The sequence below is a fragment of the Pituophis catenifer genome, unplaced genomic scaffold, assembly GCF_029215685.1.
Source record: "Pituophis catenifer annectens isolate HBS135680 unplaced genomic scaffold, rPitCat1.0.hap2 SCAF_6, whole genome shotgun sequence".
Taxonomy (NCBI): domain Eukaryota; kingdom Metazoa; phylum Chordata; class Lepidosauria; order Squamata; family Colubridae; genus Pituophis; species Pituophis catenifer.
The window spans coordinates 84878587-84901374 of NW_027256886.1; the positions used below are offsets into that span (position 1 = coordinate 84878587).

The 22788-nt window shown below is 43.9% G+C and overlaps 1 protein-coding gene across 1 annotated transcript in view; it reads left to right on the forward strand.

Moving 5' to 3' along the window:
• The first annotated feature begins 10149 nt into the window (after window positions 1-10149).
• The window catches only part of ZCCHC24 (zinc finger CCHC-type containing 24), a 136045-nt gene continuing 123406 nt past the window's right edge, over window positions 10150-22788 (forward strand). Inside the window, exon 1 of the mRNA XM_070945690.1 lies at window positions 10150-10455. Within this exon, the coding sequence (XP_070801791.1) occupies window positions 10210-10455 (246 nt within the window). The 5' untranslated portion in view covers window positions 10150-10209. The remainder of the gene's footprint in view (window positions 10456-22788) is intronic.

The following is a 22788-nucleotide window of genomic DNA, read 5'->3' on the forward strand; positions in this document are numbered from 1 at the left end:
AAGATGACTTTGTATGAATATTCAAAAGTATGAAGGCTATTGCTTAACGCATTGTAAGCCGCCCTGAGTCTTCGGAGAAGGGCGGCATATAAATCAAATTAAAAAAAAAAAACTCATCAGATTTGCAGATGACACCAAGCTGGCAGGAATAGCCAACACTCCAGAAGATAGGCTTAAGATACCAGGATCTTGATAGACTTAAACATTGGGCGCTATATAACAAAATGAAAATCAATGGTGAAAAAAGTAAGGTTCTACATTTAGGCAAGAAAAGCAAAATCACTGTGAGAGGGATCTTGGAGTCCTAGTGGACAACCATTTAAATATGAGCCAGCAGTGTGCAGCAGCTGCCCAAAAAGCCAACACAGTTCTAGGCTGCATAAACAGAATCAGGAGTGAAATCCAGCAGGTTCTGACAGGTTCTGGAGAACCGGTAGCAGAAAATTTGAGTAGTTCGGAGAACCAGCAAATACCACCTCTGGCTGGCCCCAGAGTGGGGAGGGAATGGGGATTTTGCAGTATCCTTCCCTTCCCATGCCCACCAAGCCACACCATGCCCACCAAGCCACGCCCACAGAACCGGTAGTAAAAAAATTTGGATTTCACCACTGCCATGCACGTGCCAGAAACTGGAAGATCATGTGCTTTTATGGTTTCTGGCACATACACTCCAGGGATGGGTTCTACTTACCTTTACTACCTGTTTGCAGCAGGGGTGCACACTCGTGCTTGCTTCGCTCATGTGCGTGCGTGCTCTTCTGTGTGTTTTGATGACGTCGGGGTTGATACGTGGAGCCTCCCGCCAGTTTTACTACCGGTTCTATGCGAACCGGGGGCAACCCACCACTGGTACACTCCCATTTTGGCACTCATTGCCGAAAAGGTTTGCCAACACTGATATAGAACATAGGAAAGTAGAGTTGGAAGGGATCTTGGAGGTCTTCTAGTCCAACCCCTTGCTTAAGCAGGAGACCTTATACCATTTCAGACAAATGGCTGTCCAATATCTTCTTAAGCATCTTGAGTGATGGAGCATCAACAATTTCTGAAGGCAAGCAGGAAATTTCTCCCTTATTCCCTAAGGTTGGCTACCTCTTTAATGATCTTCCATCTATTGCTTCTTCTCCTGTCCTCTGTTGCTTTGGAGAATGAGTTGACCTTCTCTTCTCTGTGACAGCCCATCAAGTATGGGAAGACTGCTATCATACCACCCTACTCCTTCCCTTCGTTAGACTAGTTCCCTCAATTGTTCATTGTACAGTCTAGTCTGCAGACTCCTTATCTTCTTTGTTGCTCTTCTCTGCACTCTTTGTAGTGTAGAAAGTTAGCACCCACCCCTCTCCTAGAAAAATGAAATATTCTAGGAAAGATTAAAAAGGCAGAATATTATATTTCTCTGGATGAGAAAAGGGAAAATATGTTTTTAAAGAAAGAGCAGCTCCCAGCAGCTCCCTGCTCCCCACTTCAGCTCTAGGGTGATGGGATTAAGACCTTCACCCTCAGGACATGATAGGATTAGCTTCATTACCCCATCATCCAGCAAGATTCAACCAAGCCTGAGATTCAAGACAACCTACAAAGTTACCCCTGTGTGGCCCCATGGGAGTCTGACAACCAATCAGGATACCTGCCCTTACACAGAAACAGGAAGCTTCAAGGCGGGGCCCAAGAGAGGGTATTAATCTCTCTCTCTCACCCATGTGCTCGATTGCCCAGAACCTCAAACCATGTGGTCCTGTCCACCATTAAACCATTTTACCAAACAGCCTCCATGTTTCCAGTGTCTTTCTCCCCACTTTGGAACTGAACCCAGATGGACATTTCTTCCAACAGTAGAGTCTCACTTTTTCTGGTACTGTGATGTCCAATATTTGACGGATAGAATTGAGAAAAACTCAGAACTTCTTGCTTATGAGAAGTGGGAAGAAAACCCTACTTTTAGAAATTCTAATCTGGGATTCCTCAACCTGGGTGTATGCCAGGTAAAGTCTTTGGTGCTCTCTGAGCTTGGTTGTTTTCTTGCAAACGTTTCATTACCACACTAGGTGATATCATCAGTACACTGATCAAGCTTATAGAGTACCAAGGACCCCCACAGTCCAACCCTGAGCTACAAATATTCTCTTCTATCAGTAAATCGTGCATGTTGGCACTGACATTTCTATCCCACAGAGAGTGCCAGAGTTGTGAAAGGCCACGAGAGAGATCCTTGATCTAATCCAGTGCCCTACTCTTAAATATAAATCTATCATATCCTAGGAAGCATGGATGATGTTCGTCCATCGTGTTCGAATAGGACCTTGACATCTAACAGGTTGTCCATGATGCGTCACAGGTGGCTGATAAGGCCTATACAGGCACAAAATGTTCTGCCACATGTCGGGCAGACATGTGTGGGCACCATTGTTGCAGCATTTGCAGCTCTGGCTTTGCGGAGTGCTCGCTTCTCTTGTGCTATTGTTGTCCTTCTGTCTTCAGATGTCTGGCAGCCTTGGTGGATCAGCGTGCGCTGTGTTGATCGATCTTGTGCCAGGGTTTCCCAGGAAGTGGTGTTGATATCTAGGGACTTGAAGAAGGCTTTCAATGTGTCTTTGTATCACTTCCTTTGTCCCCCATGCGATCGCTTTCCTTGAGACAGATTTTATTTATTTATTTATTTATTTATTTATTTATTTATTTATTTATTTAAATTTAATTTATTTAATTTATATACCGCTCTTCTCCCGAAGGACTCGGGGTGGTGAACAGCCATAATAAAAACAATGTACAAATGTACAAAATAGAATTTAAAAGCAGATTAAAATAATTAAATCATAGGCCGAATTTAAAACTCTCATTTTAAAACCAATTTTAAAACCCCAAAGAGGAGCTGTTTAGGGATGCGATGGTCTGGCACAGGGGTGAAATGCTACCGGTTCAGGCCGGTTCGCCCGAACTGGTAGTAAAAATGCTACTGGTTTGCCGAACCGGTACTAAAAATATAAAAGAAAAAGTTCCGACAATCAGCTGAGCAAGACGCGATTGTCAGAACTATTTTTATTTTTTATTTTTTTTACTTTTTAAGCATTTTTTTCCTACCGGTTCTCCAGAACCAGTATTTAAAAATGCTTTAAAAAGTATTTTTTTAAAAAAAGTTCCGACAATCGCGCATCATTCAGCTGATCATTGGAACTTTTTTTTTTTTTTACTTTTTAGGCATTTTCTTACTACTGGCTCGGGCGAATAGGTAGTAAAAAATGCTTTAAAAAAGTTTTTTAAAAAAAGGCTCCGATGATCGCAGCTGTCCCACGTGATCGCCGGAGCCTTTTTTTAAAAACATTTTTAAAGCATTTTTTTACTACCTATTCGCCCGAGCCAGTAGCAAAAATTGCTTTTAAAAAGTTTTTTAAAAGGTTCCCACACACGCCACAGCTGATCATCCCTGGCGCTGTTCTACTTACCTTCCCAAGCCTCATTTTTGTGCACATTGCATGTGCGCATGTGCAGCTCACATTTGGTGCACACTGCGCATGCGTGCACACTGCACACATTTGGTGTATGGCGCGCATGCACGGCCGGCAAACCGGTAGTAAACCAGTTCAGATTTTACCACTGGTCTGGCATCCTTGCAACATGGCCTGCCCAGCATGTCTGGGCTTTTATCAGCAGGGTGTGAACTGAGGGCAGGAAGCATGGAACCAATGAGATGAATCACGAGGTGGTGATGATAGCACTGGTGGAGATGATCACCCCCACAAAGCAACGCGATTTTGTTCCTTCAGAGAAATGGTGGGAAACCCAGAAGTTTTGACCTTGACCTTGTTAAGACTTTCTGTTAAGGTCTGTAAAATTCACAAGAGCCCCAACCCAAGAGGAGACTTACAAAGAGTTATTTATATCGCTTGTTTCAGCCTCTCAGGACAGTTGTAAAGTACATATGTAGCCCTATTTACGACAAGCATGTGGGAGAACCCTGGAATTTGATACTCTGGAATTTCTATCCAGTTTGGTGTAGGGTATCAGCCTAAGCTTATTCTCTGAGGCGGCTTGAAATGCAACTTACGATAGGACTTACGCACTCTCCTCGGGTATATAATTTTGCACACCTTAAAACTGACTGGTTTCCCCAAATTGATAGATATCTTTCATGCCAATAGTTTATTCTTTTTACAAGCAGATTTTGCTGCTTTTTAGAAAATACGTAAACTGGGATTGTTACCAGAAAAAGCTATGTGGATCCCCCAAAGTGATCAGTTGGAAGTGAGATAAGTTCAGAAGAAATCTTATTTATAGATGTTGGGAAGGGGTTTGCCAATAATAATAATAATAATAATAATAATAATAATAATAATAATAATAATAATAATAATAATAATAATAATAATAATGTATAATAAGTGATTACAAAGCTAGACACAACCGAGTGGCTAAATTAATCCACTGATCATTATGTAAAAAAATACGACTTTCCTGTATCCAAAAAGTCATGGGAACATAAAGTGGAAGAAGTTATAGAAAATGAGAAGGTGAAGATCTTGTGGGACTTTTGAATACAGACGGATCGTCACTTGGAACACAACACGCCAGATATCACAGTTGTCAAAAACCAAAACATACAATTTATTGACATCGCGGTATCAGGAGATGCCAGAGTTGAAGGAAAAAAACCTGGAAAATTCATGAAATATTGTGACCTGGCCATCGAAACTACACGGCTATGGATGAAATATGTAACCGGGGCGCCCGTTGTCATCAGGGCCCTTGGTACCATGTCCAAGAATTTTATAAAATACATCAACAAATTGCAGCTTCGTGCAATAACACCAGCGGAACTGCAAAAAACTGCAGTACTTGGAACATCATACATCTTAAGAAGGTACTTGGTTGATACCTAGGATGCCGGCTGCAACCCATATAAACCATTAGCACCAGTCAATGGTATTTGTGACACATTTTTAAATGCTCAGTTGACTGAGTTTCATGTTTAAGAATAATTATAAATAATAATAATAATAATAATAATAATAATAATAATAATAATAATAACAATGACAATGACAACAACAACACAAGAACAACAACAATAATAATAGCAATAGTGTTTTCTTTCAATCAAATGTAATTTGGCCAACTTTATCTAAACACCAAGTTCATTATCCTGCTTGAGCGCCAATAGATTTAACTTATTTTGAGAAAAATACAAAATCTATCCAATCCTGCCTTAAAACAGAGTCACCTTATTGGTGAGATGGGCGGCATATAAATTTAATAAACAAACAAGCAAAGAAACACACAAACACATACAGAAATAAAATAATGCTCTCTTTGGCTATCAGTTTTGGAGAACAGCTCTGCAAATGCCTAACTGAGTCAATTTCACCCAATACCTGGTATGATAGGTATAACATTAATTCACAATAGTTTGCCATTTATTAACTGAAAACTCCAATGGATCCCAATGTTACCCTGTCCTAATTATTCTCTTAATCACATTCCCTGCTTCTCTAGATTCATCATCGATCTATCTTTCTATCTATCTATCTATCTATCTATCTATCTATCTATCTATCTATCTATCTATCTATAGATCTATCTATTATCTATCTATCTATTTATCAATCATCTATCTATCAATCATCTATCTATCTATCTATAATCTATCTATCATTATCAATCAGTCAATCATCTATCTATCTATCAATCATCTATCTATCTATAATTATCTATCTTTCTATCTATCATTATCAATCATCTATCTATCTATCTATCTATCTATCTATCTATCATCTATCATCTATCATCTATCATCAATCAGTCAATCAGTCAGTCAATCATCTAGCTATCTATAATCTATCAATCATCTATCATTATCAATCAATCAGTCAGTCAATCATCTATCTATCTATCTATCTATCTATCTATCTATCTATCTATCTATCTATCTATCTATCTATCTACCTATCTAAACTCCATCTATATCAAATGGTTATCCTACTGCATGTGTAGGATACACATACAGATACAGTATACTCTCATTGCACGTTAGAACATGGCTTCTTTTTCTTCTCTATTGGCTGAAATCAATGCTACTTTTTATAGGTTTAGCCCCATTGGTAAGTAGAGAGCTCTTGAAATAAGCATAGCTTAAAAAAGCCTTGGGTCAAATTTATCTATTGGCTTTCTCTATGGAAAGTCTATGCTTATTAGGTTTGGACAGTGCTAGAATAGCCCTCAAACAAAGAATTTGGGATATGGATCTCCCAATGCATTTAGAACAAGCTATAAATTACGACCATTGGAGCACAAAAGTTTTGAAACCAGGAGACGATGCTACATTTAAAGAATGTACCATCTTCTGTGTTTCTATGTATGCATGTGTGAAATCACAGGTCAACATATCCTCCGCCCCCCCTTTAAAAAAAAAAAGGTTTTGGTGCTTCAAGAAATCATCTTTTCCAAAAAGCATTCTCCAAAACTGAAATCAAGACAATTTCTTTTGGATGAACTCTGTGCTAGTTTTGGCTGACAGAAAAAGGAATTTTGGAGCCATGGTGCTTGACTCAATGAAAATGTCAGGATTACAGAATGAGTGTGATTTACCTCATGGTGTTTCCTGGCAGCTTAATCACCTTAAGCATTTATTATTCAGTTTATTTGGTCCAGATGCTATTGGAGCTTCTGAAGTTCTACGGTGGTTAGAGGTTTTGGAGGAATGAACTGCAGTTCCTAAGCCAGGAACCTTTTCCTTTGAAGAAAGTTGAAGGAAGGTGATAAAATGCGATATTATTTTATTTTTACTGTGTTATTTACAGGACATCTGGAATAATGACCTTGATACACATTGAAGGGTTGTTTGTGAGATCAGCTTCCCATTAGAACAAAGCTAATACATCATTATTTGTTTTTTGACTTTGAATAAAGGTTGACTGAGCTTGGTTGTTTTTTTCAGACGTTTCATTACCAAACTAGGTAACATCATCAGTGCAATTGATGATGTTACCGAGTGGAAATAGGAAAATAATGGCAAAAAAAGGCAAGACTTAAATAAATAAAATAGTGGAAAGAAAGCAGATAAAAATATATATTGAAAGATGGCACACAAAACTGGCATATAAAAAGAGATCAAACCCTTCTCCTCCCTAGCACTGATGATGTTATCTAGTTGTGTAATGAAAAGTCTGCAAGAATACAACCAAGCTCAAAGAGTATCAAGAAGTTCACAGTTCATTCAGCCCAGAGCTACAAATATTCACTTCTGTCAATAAAGTTTGACTTCAATTATCTTTGTTGTTGGAGGTGGCCCTCCCAGGCTCCATTTTCGGCCGCAACGGCCTCCTGCAGCCCTCTGCCAGTGAAAACGGAGCTCTTGGGCTGCAGGAGGACTGTAGGAGGCCATCGCGGCTGAAAACGGAGCCTTGATGAGTGACATCAAACTGGCCACGCCCCCCCAAGGTCAAACACAACCCTGATGTGGCCCTCAATGAAATTGAGTGTGACATCCCTGCTCTAGAAGCATTGAACTATTGGAAATAGATTTTGAGCTATGTTGATATGGACTATCTTGATGTCCCAGATGGTTTCTGATATGAAATGGTTGATATTGTTGAAAATATGAGCTTATGAAGAACAGCCTTAGAGCAGGGGTGTCAAACTCAAGGCCCGGGAGGCCAGATCCGGCCCACGGGGTGTTTAGATCTGACCCACGGGGCCACCCTGGAAATAGTGAAGGACCGGCCCCTGGTGCCTCTGCCAGCAAAAACGCGGCCCTCCTGAGCTCCATTTTTGCTCTCAGAGGGTTGCAGGAGGCCGTCCCAGCTGAAAACTGAGCTCGAGAGCCCGTTTTCAATGGCAGAGCACTTGGGCCTCCACAGGTGCCCCTGACACGAGTGATGTCAAGCTGGCCATGCCCACCCTGGCCACGCCCATCCCAGCCCCTGAGTCCTTTGGCAGAAGGGCGGCATACAAATCCAATAAATAAATCCAAATAAATCCAAACACAACCCCGATGAGGCCCTCAATGAAATCAAGTTTGACACCCCTGCCTTAAGAGTTTCTTGGAAGCCCCTGACTGAAAATTTTTGGAGAGAAGAGCTCCACACCTTGATCCAGTCTGAATTTCCAAGAAAAAAAGTCTTTGGCCACTGTTGGAACTAGCACCTTACAAGTACCTACGGTGGAAACAGTGGAGTGAGCATATGGACTTCCACGAATGGATTTGGGTTGAAAGTTCCACTTAACAGATAACAGATTAACAGAGTTGGAAGGGATCTTATAGGTCATCTAGTCCAACAACCCTCCTCCCCCCGCTCAACCCTACACCATTTCTGACAAATGGCAGTCCAATCTCTTTTTGAAAGCCTCCAGTGATGAAGCTCCCACAACTTCCGAAGGCAGCTTCTGTTCCATGGGTTGATTGTTCTCACTGTCAGAAAGTTCCTCCTCATTTCTAGGTTGAATCTCTGCTTGTTCAGTTTCCATCCATTATTCCTTGTCTGGCCTTTGGGTGCTTTGGAAAATAGCTTGACCCCCTTCCTCTCTGTGACTTGACCACAGCTGGAAGGAGAAAAGAGGTTGTCCAAAGCAGGGCTCTCCAACCTTGGCAACTTTTGATTGCTTATTTGCATCCTATGACTATCATTAAGTGTTGTACTTTATGATTCTTGATGAACGTATCTTTTCTTTTATTATTTTTCTTTTATTATTTTATATACTATATTTTATTATTTTATAAATTTTTATACCGCCCTTCTCCTGCTGGACTCAGGGCGGTGAACAGCCAAGAATAAAAAAACTTCCAATACAAAATTTAAAATTATTAAAAGAATTAAACAAATTTTGTACACCAAGAGCGTATGCACCAAGACAAATTCCTTGTGTGCCCAATCACACTTGGCCAATAAAAAATTCTATTCTATTCTTAGGGAGCCTTGGTGGTGCAGCGGACTAAAGTGCTGTTAAGTAGCACTTAGCTGCCAGCTGCCTGCAATTACTGCGAGTTCAAATCTCACCAGGCTCAAGGTTGACTCAAGCCTTCCATCCTTCCGAGGTAGGTAAAATGAGGACCTGGATTGTGGGGGCAATAAGCTGACTTTGTATAAAAAAGAACACCGCTTTGGGGGGGGGGCAAAAGCCCTACTAAGCAGGTATATACAAAAGGCTATTGCTAAATCGAACCAATATTCTATTCTTTAAGACTTGTGGACTTGTGGACTGGCTGAATTCCTCATCCAGCAAAGGCTTTGGGGACCCCCTGATCCAAAGTACACGCTTGCTTTTAAACCCAAGAAAGTCCTTCTCGAAGCTCCTGGCAGACTCCGATTTAAAGCCAAGCCAGGCAAGGCTTGCATCCTGTAAGAAGAGGCGTCTACGTTTTTTTTTTTTTTTCGGGTGGGTGGGAGGGAGGGAGAGTAGGGGGAGAGAACCAAAGGGAAAGCAAAGGCACTCAGCTCTCTTCCGATTGGCCCACCTCTTCCCCAACGTTCAAAGTTTTCCGAAGTCCGGAACTTTCAGCCACCAATCGCCTTTCCTTCTCCCGGCCCTCCCCCTCCTCCCCGCTCGGACCCGTCCGTCCTCCCCCCCTCCCAACCCTCCAGTTATTCCTATTGCGACGAGGTGGTGGTGCTGAAGGAGTGCGGGAGCCCTTCCCTCCGCCCCGGAGTAGGAGGGAGTGAGGATAAAGCCAGATAGCGGATCGGGCTCGGCCAAGAGAGGTGGAGGGCCAGGACAAGAGCAGCAGCAGAGGCCGGAGGGGGGCGAGAGGAAGAGGAAGAGGAGGAGGAGGAGGCAGAGCGCCTGCAAAGAACTCCGCGAAAGTGCTGCGATTCCCGCGGCGGGAGCAGCCCAAGTCGGTCTCCGCAGCTATGCCGGGGGCGAGCGGGGCGCTGCGGCTGCCGGAGGGTCCCGGGGCGCTTTAGGCAGAGCTGCGACGGGGCCGGATAGAAGATCGAGGACGCCGGGCAGCCCAGCGGCTTTTCCCCGCTTTCCTTCCCTCCTTCCCTCCTGGAGCTGGGTCCCCGCGGGGAGGACGACGCCCCCCCAGGAGAAGAGGGGGAGCCAGGCGAGCGAGCCCCAGGGGCTTGAGGAGGAGGAGGAGGAGGAAGAAGAGGAGGAAGAAGAGGAGGAGGAGGAAGAAAAAGAGGAGGAAGAGGAGGAAGAAGAAGAAAAAGAGGAGGAGGAGGAGGAGAGGGGAGGGGTCCCGTCCGTCAGCGGGCCCTTCGACGCGGGGCAAGGATGAGCCTCTTGTCAGCCATCGAGACCACCGCCGCCTCCGTTTACCAGCCGGCCCAGTTGCTCAACTGGGTTTACCTCTCTTTGCAAGACACCCACCAGGCCAGCGCCTTCGACGCCTTTCGGCCGGAGTCTTCCTCCACGCAGCACCCGGAGCTCAGCTACCCCAGCAAGAGCAACGCCGAGCTGGGCACCTCCTCGCTCAATTCCAGCTACCTAAACAGCTTCCTCCAGCTGCAGAGGAACGAGGTGAGCGGCTCCCCTGGAAGGGCGGAAAAATGTGTGTGTGTGTGTGTGTGTGTCTGGGGGGGTGTACAGCCGACCCCTTCCCTCCCCCCGCAGAAATGCCTGCGGGAAGTCTGGAAGGGGTGGGTGAAAGTGGGGGGGGGGGCGGGCAGCGGAGCGACTGGCGGGATCGCGAACCCTCCGCTCTCAGCTGGGGGTGGGGGGAGGGTGGGGGGGAAGCTGAGGGTCGGCCTGCCAAAGGCCACCCCGAGGGAGTTTGACTTTGATTGCTGGTCCTGCCAAAGGAAGGGAAGAAGAGCCGAGCGAGCGAGCGAACGAGACGGGGAGGGGAACTGCTGGGAAAAGTTTGCGGAAAAGTTAGCTCATCCTTCAAAACTTTGGTACCGCCATGATGCTTTTTTTTTTTTTTTTTTACAGTGTGGCTTTTCGTAAAGGATTGCAAGATCTTTCTTGCCTTCCTTTCCTTCTTTTCTTCCTTCCTTCCTCTCTCCTTCCTTCCTTCTTTCTCCCTCCCTCCCTCCCTTTTCTCCCTCCCTCCCTTTCCTTCCTTCCTTCCTTCCTTCCCTCCCTCCCTCCCCCTCTTCCTCCCTCCCTCCTTTTCCTTTCCTCCCTCCCTCCCTCCCTTCCTTCCCCTCTTTCTCCCTCCCTCCCTCCCTTCCTTTCCTTTCCTCCCTCCCTCCCTCCCTTTCCTTCCTGTCCTTCCTCCCTCCCTTTCCTTCCTGTCCTTCCTCTCTCCCTCCCTCCACCTCTTCCTCCCTCCCTTTCCTTCCTTCCTTCCTTCCTTCCTTCCTTCCCTCCCTCCCCCTCTTCCTCCCTCCCTCCCTCCTTTTCCTTTCCTCCCTCCCTTTCCTCCCTCCCTCCCTCCCTTTCCTTTCCTCTCTCCCTCCCTTTCCTTCCTTCCTGTCCTTCCTTCCTTCCTGTCCTTTCTCCCTTCCTCCCTTTCCTTCCTTTCCTTCCTTCCTTCCTGTCCTCCCTCTCTCCCCCTCTTCCTCCCTCCCTCCCTTTCCTTTCTTTCTTTCTTTTTTTCTTCCTTCCTTCCTTCCTTCCTCCCTTTCCTCCCTCCTTTCCCCTCTTCCTCCCTCCCTCTGTCCTTCTTTCTCCCTCCCTCTCTCCCCTTCCTTCCTTCCTTTCTTCCTTCCTTCCTTCTCTTTGCTGGATTATTTGAAAACTAGAAGGTATTTGGTGATTCAATCAGCAGATTTTTACCCACAATAAGGAAAAAATGACTTTGAAAGATGTTTCTCTTCTTGGGAAGAAGATGTGGGATCTTGAAGTCAAATTGCTGGCTCAGTTTAGACTCTGGTCTTAAGGAAAGTAGCGAGGAGAAGAAATAACTGGTGGGCTTGAATGCATTGGACAATCGAATAGCGGGGTTGTGACTTGAACTGGGAACACAGTTTTCAGGTCGGTTTCCTATTTTGATCCCTGGGGAGTGAGTTATTTTGAGAGACATGGGGGAGTATATCTGAAGAATGCCCTCACCTCTCAGACTCAAGGCAGACTTCACTGGAGCTTCACAACCTGGGTATTATGGTCAATAATTACCCAGGGCTTGATGAGAAGAAATACTGACATGTAAAATCTGTGGGGAAAGAAAGAGATGTGGGCAGACATGTTATCCTTGCAAGTCAACCTTTGTATGGGACATGATTCATTTCTGAATCTCAGATAATCCAAGGGTAGCCCTTTCTGGATCAGGCCAAGGTCTATCACGGTCCAGTCACTGGCGGGGGGGGGGGGGGCTCACAGTATCTTTTGGAATCCCTCAACCATCATTGGGCTAAACTAGATGGGTTTGATTCCCCCTTCAAGAATGTCTTGGGTCAGATGATAGAAATCACTAGTGGGGAATGGATTTGGCTTCCCACAATGGCTAGTAGAATGCTTGGAGGATGCTTGCAAGCAGAAGGCAGAGAGAAACTCTTCTTCCAACCATTGTTCTTCTGCAACCAGAATCTGGAGGCATGTTGTCCCCAGTCCAAAGATAACATTGAGTCTCTAGATGAGGGCTTCTTAGCCTTGGAAACTGGAAGACGTGTAGACTACAATTCCAGCAGAAACTGGATGGGAAATTCTGGGAGTTGATATCTACTCATTTTCAAGGTTTCAAGATTGAGTAACACTGGTCTAGGATCATGGTCTTTAAGAGATCGGTCCTTAAGGGAAAGTATCCAGACTACAACATTGCGTCTTGTGAGACTGAATTCCACGGTTGTGTTAGGCAATTTTCTCAATTCCCTGTCAGTAAGCTTCATGGGATGACCCCTGATGCTGGTGGATGGAGAGAGGGAGACAAATGTCTCCCTATCTTCTCTTTCCATGCCTTGCAGAAATCTAAGGTCATCATCAGTAGGCTGATCTACGAAGTCAAACAAACATCCTGGAGAAAAGCAATTAATTTAAAATTTAAATTAGTTTTGTTGTCAAGAAGGTTGATGTCCTCCCTCCCTCCCTCCTTTCTTCCTCCCTCCCTCTCTCCCTCCCTTCACTTTCCTTTTTTCCTTCCTCCCTCCCTCCCTCCACCCACTTTCTTTCCTTTCTTCCTCCCTCCTTCCCTCCCTCTCTCCCTTCACTTTCCTCCCTCCCTCCCTTCATTTTTCTTCCCTCCCTCCTTTCTTCCTCCCTCTCTCCCTTCCTTCACTTTCCTTTTTTCCTTCCTCCCTCCCTCCCTCCACCCACTTTCCTTCCTTCTTTCCTTCCTTCCTTCCTTCCTTCCTTCCTTCCTTCCCTCCCTCTCTCCCTCTCTCCCTTCACTTTCCTTCCTCCTTCCCCCTTTCTTTCTTTCTTTCTTTCTTTCTTTCTTTCTTTCTTTCTTTCTTTCTTTCTTTCTTTCTTTCTTTCTTTCTTTCTCCTGCCTGTTCCAGTATTGTACAAGCATTGGGAAAGTGTCTTAGCTACAATTACCATAATTCCCAACCAAGGCATCCAATATTGCTTGGACATGTTATTGTCATTGTCAGCCATTCAATCATGTCCAACCTTTGGCCATACTGTGGATCAGCCCTTTCCATGCCCCTCTGTCTTGCACCGCCTCCTTCAGATCCATCATGGGCATCCCGGTGCTCAATAATTCAATAGCCTTTATTGTCATTGTACATCATGTATACAACGATATTGGTGTCAACCTTTATAGTGTCCAGCCATGTTTTCCTTTTTCCCCAGCATGATTGACTTCAAATGAGTCAGCTCTAATGACATGACCAAAGTATGACAGCCTCTGTTTGGTGATCTTGGCTTCAAGTGGTATTTTCAAGTGACGTTCAGTCTAGGACTTCATGTAGTCCATGGGATGCATAATAGTTGCCTCCAGCCCCACAGATCAAAGGCATCCACCCTTCTCCTAATCGACCTTTTTCAGAGTCGAAGTCTCATGGCCATAAGTAGCAATTTGACAAAATTATTGCATCAATCTACATTTAGAGAGAATAGAATAGAATAGAATAGAATAGAATAGAATAGAATAGAATAGAATAGAATAGAATAGAATAGAATAGAATAGAATAGAATAGAATAGAATAATAGAGCTGGAAGGGATTTTGGAGGTTTTTTAGTCCACACTCAAGCAGCAGACCTTTATACCAGGGGTCTCCAACCTTGGCAACTTTAAGACTTGTGGACTTCAACTGAATTCTGGGAGTTGAAGTCCACAAGTCTTAAAGTTGCTAATGTTGGAGACCCCTGATTTATACCATCTCAGATGAGTGGCTTCTGGGTCTGATGTCTTTACTCTTCCAGATGATATTCATGCCAGATATTGCAGTTCTTCCAAGTGATATACATCTTTTGATCTCAGGGCTGCAGTCACCACTTTAGTCTATTTTAGAGCCCAGGAAGATAAATTCCTTTACTGTTTCGATGGTCTCCTTGTCTATCTGCACTCCCACCTGTGTCTTCTCTTTGCTACCTTTGTTTTCTTGATATTAAGGTGCATTCCACATTTTTCACTTCCATCTTTGATTCTCAGGATTAGCCACTCCAGATTCTCCTTGCTTTCCATGAGAAACATTGCATCATCTGCATATCAGAATTTGTTGATATTCCTACCACCAATTTTAACCCCCATGGACATTTGTAGACAAAGGCAATTGAAGAATAAGAATAAATTGCTACATTTACAAGCTCTGAAAAGAGCAGAATCCCTTGTAGGTTCTTGACCACTCTTCCTTTTCACAGTTTAATCTTGGTTGTGTGTCAATGTTGACCTTTGCACTCAGTTGTGAAACTTTTTCCCTCAAATCTTTTTTAACCCTCCCGGTGAAATGGTCACTCTGCTAATGTTTGCAGAATGTCTTCAGGCAACGCAGGAAAATGACATCACAGAGTGGGCTGGGTATCACAACAAGAGTTGTGTGCTTGATACCTCCTCCTCTGTGGGATATCTGTGTGGGTCAATTGTGTGGATCGTATGAAAGCGACTTGCCAAATGTGAGAAAAGATGGCCGCCAGCAGAGGAAGTAAGGACATGTTTTACAAATGAGTTGCTCTTCAATTTTAACCCATCAAAGTAAGAAAGTAGATCTGAATAGACTGATTGGTAATGTACATAAGAGCCATTGTTTGTTGATTGCAATGCTGAAGTAACGCTTGAGTAAAACTATGTCTTGACCTAGTTTACAAAGGTCAAAGATTGGTTAAGTTACTCAACACGATGATTGTTGCATCCTCTACAGCAGGGGTGGGGAATAATGTCCCCTTTATGACTTGTGGACTTCAACTCCCAGAATTCCAGAGCCAACATAGCTGGCTCTGGAATTCTGGGTGTTGAAGTCCACAAGTCATAAAGGACTGACTTGACAAGCAGAACTTTCCTTTCATTCATAAAAAAACATATTCCATAATACAGCTGTTATTTATTGACATGCCATAAGCTGCTTCACTATTCCTGTGGCTACAGATTACTACGGCTCTCGATGCGGGGAATTGCTCTATCTATTTAAGTCTTCCGGAAGCTGGCATTTTCAAATTTTTAAATCATTTGTTTCCCAATCTGGGTACCTTCCAGTTCGTTTGATCTTCAACTCACAGAATGCCTCTGCCATGATGGCCGTTGCTGAGAATCATGGGAGTTGAAGTTCATACATCTGGAACTTGTCTGGTTGGAAAACACTGTTTTAGATTATATGAATGTTTCTTCTGCAGTCATCCTGCTTAGCATGGGATGTTAGAACAATCAGGAAAATGAAACATTGCATGTTGTCTCAAGCTTGGGAGGTTTTTTTTTTCCACACTAGTTGTGACTGTCCTGCTCCATTGCTTACAAGAGGACCTCACGACACCCAACTCTTGTTGGACCTTTTCCAGTGTAAATAAAAGAAAATATCTGTAGCTCAGGGTTGAAATGAAGTAGTTTTCCTGCAGACATTTCATTACCAAACTAGATAACATTATCAGCATTGATGATGTTAGTTTGGTTAATGAAAATCTGCAAAAAAAAAAAAAAAAAGTAACCAAGCTCGGAGAACACCAAGGACCCCTTGTCCAATATCTCACAAAACTCACTAGTCTTTATAATCTTGGCTGGCCAAGTGCTTTCTTCAGTTCTAGAATTGTTCCCAAAGCTTGCCATATGTGTCCACTGTATATTTTCTGCCCATTATAGCAGCGGTCCCCAACCTTTCTAGCTTGGTGGCCCAGTGTCTGTGTGTGTGTGTGTGTGTGTGTGTGTGTGTGTGTGTGTGTGTGAGTGAGTGAGTGAGTGAGTGAGTGAGTGACAGGCGTATGTGCGTACACACAGCTCCAAAGCCCAGTTTGTTTGCTCCACGCCAGCACGACGTCACTGCCAGAAGCCCATGCGAAACTTCTTTTGCATGATGAGCTTTGCGCGCGAGCGCCAACGCCCTTTACTCGTGCGAGTGGAGCTTCTCATAAAGCGCGCACTTGCCCATTTCTCCCGCAGCCCAGTTTCGAATAGGCCATGGCCCAGGGGATTGGGGACCCCTGCATCATAGGACACATTTCCAAGAGAAAGATAAATAAAGTCATAGCTCTTATGGCTGCTGATCTGCAGCATTGCGGATTGAAAAACAAGGAAGGCTTCATGGAAAGAGAAGACCGGTGTGTTCAGATCCAAAGATCTGAAGTGTAGAATAGTGGGCCGTGTCTTCTTCTATGTGGTCATTCTTCAACCCCACCCAGAGAGCAGATGGAGAACGTGGCTCCTGAGGCCAGGCTGCTGAAAGTATTAAGAAAATAGTTTTTTCTCTCCCTCTTCCTACCCCCTTATGGTTTGTCCTACCTATTTCGGTCTCCCAGGCCCACTAGATCAGGGGTGTCAAACTCGATTACATTGAGGGTCGCATCAGGGTTGTGTTTTACTTTGGGGGGCCAGGGTGGGCATGGCCAGCTCGACATCACTCATGTCAGGGGTGCCTGTGGTGGCCGAGAGCTCTGCCAGCAAAAATGGACTCCCGAGCTCCGTTTTTGACTGCGACAGCTTCCTGCAATGCTCTGTCAGCGAAAATGGAACTTGGGAGGGCCGCCCCTGGCCCTTGTGAGCTCCATTTTTGCCTGTGATGGCCTCCAGCAACCCTCTGCCAGCAAAAACTTGAGCTCAATTTTTGCTGGCAGAGGCACCGCAGGCCAGTCCTTTGCTGTTTTTGTGGAGGTCCCACAGGCCAGATCTAAGCACTTCATGGACCGAATCTGGCTCCTGGCCTTGAGTTTAACACCCCTGCACTACATAATCAATGTTTCCCATCACTGTCTGCAAATGAGAGACCATCTTGCAATGATATCTCTTGGCTTGGGATGGGCAATCTGCAATCCAGAGGTGGCCTATAGTATTCTCAGACCATGCTTTCAATATTCAGCAGCAACATATGTAACCAGAATCTAGTTATACTTTCATTTCAGTGGGAGTTTCTCTCAGTTCAACATTTTCATTGAGTTATAAAATATTGTAAAATACAAAAGTAAATAGAAAAGCAGTGGGGAGGAAAAGGGGAAGTGAGGAAGGATACGGAAAAAGAAAAAGAAAAAAAAAAGCGTTGACTTCTGACTCTCTCCGTTACAGTAAATTAAGGCGGTAACATCAAATCACAACTTTTTGTGTTGTTCATAATAATTATGAACAAGCCATTTCTGTAAAGATCTATCCATCTACTCGGTAAAACCCAAAATCAGAGTTGCATTCTTTTCCACTTCAAGCACGAAGTTCAGAAGCGGTTTCCCCATGGAAACACAAATACTTATGTTCTTTTCTTTAATCAAAGTTGTCCATTTTGCCCTTTCAGCCAACTCCATCAACTTCTACAACCATTCATTTGCCCATGGTAGGGATCGAAGTGTCCTTCTTTTCAGTGGGGGTCTCTCCAGAGGTGGGTTTCACATACTGTAGCAACTGGTTTGCCCAGCACCGGAAACTTGAGCACGCGTGCACCGCCATCCTCACATGCGTGTGACATCAAACAACACGGCAATTCTCTCACATGCGCCATCCACACATGCATGCAGCATCAAAAACACAGCGATATAGGACGGGGTTGTGTCCGGGTGGGTGGTTGGGCCCACTCACCCGCAGGTCGCCATTACCGGTTCGCCTGAACTGGTCCAAACTGGCTGAATACTACTTCTGGGTCTCTCAATGTTGGGAAGGGATTTCTTTTAAGGATGGTGATAGGAATGGAGGGAGAGCTATAATCTTCTCACAGGAAGTCACTGCAAAGACAGATGGGATTCTGTTCCTTCCTGCTAGTTAATCTGCCTGGATGAAAAGGGAAGAAAAAACAAAGGGAATGGATAGCCTGATTGGGATGGAGCCACTATGGATGGAGTTATCCGGAGGCTTAAAACGCCCACGTTATGTTTCATTCCCTTGTGGGGAGATGTGGCTGTGAACAGGCCATGAGGGAGAGGAAGTTCTACACTTTGGAGGAACCACTCTAGATGGTCCTCTGGGAAGGCAGGTGCAAGAGAAAAGCAAGCCCTTTTATGAACTCCCTTGTGCCTCACTGGAGTGACTTTGGAATTACTTTGTTTGGTTCCACTCCAAATGAATCCTGGGCCTTTTTTGTAACCCTACAGCTGACTCGGTTCAGCTGTTCTCTTGGCACACTTTCTGCCCATGACCCAGTTAAGTGCATCTGCAAATACAGCTGCCATGTGTGTACGTGTGCATGAAAGCACTCCCTCTTGAGTGTCCCTCCCAGCCAATGTGTGGCCTCCTCAACTAGATAAATCTCGGTGGTGGCCTCGTTCTAGCTGTAACCCACCGAGAAATGGCGGGGGGGGGGTGCAAATAAAAAACAACAACAACGTTAACAGCTTCTTGGTCCCAGTAACAGGATCTTAGTTGAAGAATTTTTTTTCTCCTCTTGTTTGAAAGTTCTTTGCCATCTTTGCAGGTCAATCGGTCATCATCCAGGAGGATGAAAGAAAGGAAAATAAAGCTCTTATGCATTAGATGGAAATATCTTAATTATCTAATGAAGCCACGATGTAAAGAAATTGACACTCTAGAACAGAGGTCTTTAAAACTTGGCAGCTTTAAGACTTGTGGACTTTAACTCCCAGAAATCTCCAGCCAGCTTAGCTGCCTGGGAGTTGGAAGTCCACAAGTCTTAAAACTGCCAAGTTTGAGGACCCCTGCTCTAAAAAGAGTGCAGAGAAGAGCAACAAAGAGGGGACTGGAGGCTAAAACATATAAAGAATGGTTGCAGGAATTGGGTATGTCTAGTTTAATTAAAAGAAGGACCAGGGGTGACATGATAGCAGTGTTCCGATATCTCAGAGACTGCCACAAAGAAGAGGGAGTCAAGCTATTTTCCAAAGCACCAGAATGCAGGACAAGAAGCAATGGGTGGAAACTAATCAAGGAGAGAAGCAACCTAGAACTTAGGATAAATTTCCTGACAATGAGAACAATCAACCAATGGAACAACTTGCCTCCAGAAGTTGTAAATGCTCCAACACTTGAAGTTTTTAAAGAAGAGATTGGACAACCATTTGTCTAAAATGGTATAGGGTTTCCTGCCTAAGTGGGGGGGGTGGGTTGGACTAGAAGACCTCCAAGAGCCCTTCTCACTTTGTTATTCTGTGCTGCTCTAATGAAAAGAAGAGGGGGAAAGACATCCTCACAGAGTGGCTCATTTTAAGAAGTCGGTCTCTGGCATCTCAATTTAAAATGTGTGCGTGCTAAGAAAAACATGTCGAAAAACTTTCAGAAAGAAAATATATCCTGCTGTGCTTCCAAAGGCTCATTAGATTCCAGAAAGCCTGTGAACTTTATTTTGGAATGAGGACTTAAACGTACAGCCTCTCCATAATCCTAGGATACCTTTTAAAAGGACAACTGCAAAATTATGTGCAGGAACAGCGGGAGGGGAGGGATGTTATGTGATGTTGCATGAACGATTGTGTGTGCATGAACGAATGCACAAACGATCTTGGTGCAATGGTGGTTGTGTTATCAGAGCGGCTTCTCTGGTGGTGGGATTCAGCCGGTTCTCTCCGGATTGCACGAACTGGTAGCGGCGATGGTGGGAGGCTCCGTCCACTCGCCCGGACATAATGCGCAATTACTCACATGCTCACATTTGCAAACCGGTAGGGAAGGTAAGTGAATCCCACCTCTCAGCTTCTCAGCACACCTGTGGTTGCAATCCTGCAAAGTTTAGGTCATAGGTACAACATTCGCCGTACAACATTCTCACTGTACAATATTCGCTAAGTAACCACTTGAAGTTACAATAGCCCTGGGGGTGGGGGGAGGAAGTGACTTGGGACTGGTTCTTGCACTTATGACCTTCATGATATCCTCACAGTCCTGCTATCTATTTCCGATGGTTGCCACTGGAGACCTTTCTAGTGGACTTCCCAAAAGCAAAGTCAGTGGAGAACCCAGGTTCATTTCTCGACTGCATGATTGACTTAAACAACTGGCAAAAAAAAAAGTTAGTAAAGTCTGATACAATTCACTTCATAGCTACTTTGCTTAGCAAAAAAATCATGGTCATAAGTTGAGGATTTGTCTGTATTTCTTTCCCTCGTTTTATCATTTTAATGGCTTTTTAGTAGAAGGAAAGCAGAGAGAAGGAGGAGAAAAGGAGGATGTATTTATTATTATGGTTTGTTGCACAGTCAGCCAGATGTTCAGACTGGATTTGGCGTTTTTATTCACCTATGGACTCCTTCCCAACGATCTAGGATAGACAGATGTTGATGTATTTTGTGGTGTTGCAGATCTCGTCTCAGGATGAAAGAGGCAACTGGACTTTCTGGTTTTTCTTTGAAGATATCTCGCTTCTTAGATGAGAAGCTTCTTCTTGAACTCAGGAAACTTCTTGGATGAGAAGAGAAACGTCTTCAAAGAAAAACCAGAAAGTCCAATTGCTTCTTGAAAAAAAGCACCTTTGGGACAACCATGACCTGGATGGCTGAGAATCTCCATAGACACTTGCAGGATGAAAGCTGCCTTTTGCAATTGACTGATGGCAATTTTCTCAACGCCAATGAAGGTGTTCAAGTTGATGCTCCAGATGTTTTGGGGTTGCACCCAAGGTGCTTATCACTACTGGTACAGATAGTCCTTGACTTACAACAGTTCATTTAGTGACCGTTCAAAGTTACAGCGGCACTGAATAAAGTGACTTAATACCCCTTTTCACAGTTACGACCTTTCCAGCTTCCCCATATTTATAATGGTTGCCATGTCCCAGGGTCACATGATCACCTTTTCCACCTTCTGACAAAGACAAAGTCAATGGGGAAGCCAGATTCACTTAACAACCGGGTTACTAATTTACCAATTGCAGGGATTCACTTAATAACTGTGGCAAGAAAGGTTGTAAAGCGGGGTAAAACTCACTTAACAAATGTCTCACTTAACAAGAGAAATGTTGGGCTCAATTGTGGTCATAAGCCAAGGACTACCTGTACTATCTTTGCTTTCTTTTGCCACAGTTGTTCTATTTCTATTTGTAGGTCTTCGTATTTTGTGAACTACTCCAGTTCTTTCTCTTCTCTTCTGCTGTCTCCAGGTGCTGCCACGTCCATTATCCCGACTTTTTTGTCTTTCTTATTGACAGTGGTAAAGTCTTGGATGTTATGTGGCATATTATTATTGTTATTTTTTTAAAAAAATAGAATCAGCAAGAGCAAAAAGCATTTAGAGTGCATAATTTAGGAGAAATATAAGTATCTTAACACCCACGATCCTGATCAAGAGGTAAATACCAATGTTTCCTAATAATAAATTTGGCACTAATAGCAGGCATTGAGAGTTCTTATAGCCATGATGGCGAACAGCTTGCCTTCAGAAGTTGTGGGAGCTTCATCACTGGAGGCTTTCAAGAAGAGATTGGACTGCCGTTTGTCAGAAATGGTGTGGCGTCTCCTGCTTGGGCTGGGGATTGGACTAGATGACCTACAAGATCCCTTCCAAATCTGTTAATCTATAAATTAATTAATGATCGCTAACTGTGGAACTATTTTCCTGATTTATTTTTAAGAAAACCTTTTGACTGCAAAGAGTAGGCATGGCCCCCGAAGACAGCATTGTGCTTCACCTCTGCCAGCACATCGTAGAAAGTTTACCATTTCTATTTTGGAGAAGTGTCATGCTGCTGTCACATGCTAATCATGTCATGCCATGTGGTTAAGTGAAAACTTTTCCTTTTATACAGTCTTGGCATGCTCAAAACATTCCCCAATATAAATTTTAATTTATAAAGGAAATCTCGTTGGCAATAATATATTTGGAAGCAGTGTTTTAATGCACAGCTAAATAGCAAAAAATCATTATAAGGAGCATTGCAATTTAATGTTGCTGTTCTATTTTTTGATGCTGAACAAATCATGCTTCAGTGTGTTTTTCCTTGAAAAGGAGATAATTATATGTTTACAATCGCCTTCCAATCCTCCTCCTGGAACTACTTTTGACTTGGGCTTCTAATTTTTGAAACTCCTGTGAGGTTTTGCCATGCAGAAGGTCATTCTGCATTCGCTAGGCGATTTAACCCAAAAACAAACTCTTTATTTTCCTGCTTCCCCCTCCCCAACCCTTGTCAACTGTATCCTGTTTTAGCGCAGCTGAGATTGAAGGTTGATGAGTGTCTGCACCACATAAGGTAGGTGAAATATTTGGAAAGGGTCAAAATGAAGAGAAAACAGGAAGGAAGGAAGGAAGGAAGGAAGGAAGGAAGGAAGGAGAGAGTGGAAGGGAAAGAGAAAGAAAAAGGAAGGAAGGAAGGAAAGAAAGAAGGAGAGAATGGGAGGGAAAGAGAAAGAAAAAGAAAGGGAGGAAGAAAGGAAGGGAGGAAGGGAGGGAGGGAAGGAAGGAGAAAGAGTGAGAGAAAGAAAGAAAAAGAAAGAAAGGAACGAAGGAACGAAGGAAGGGTT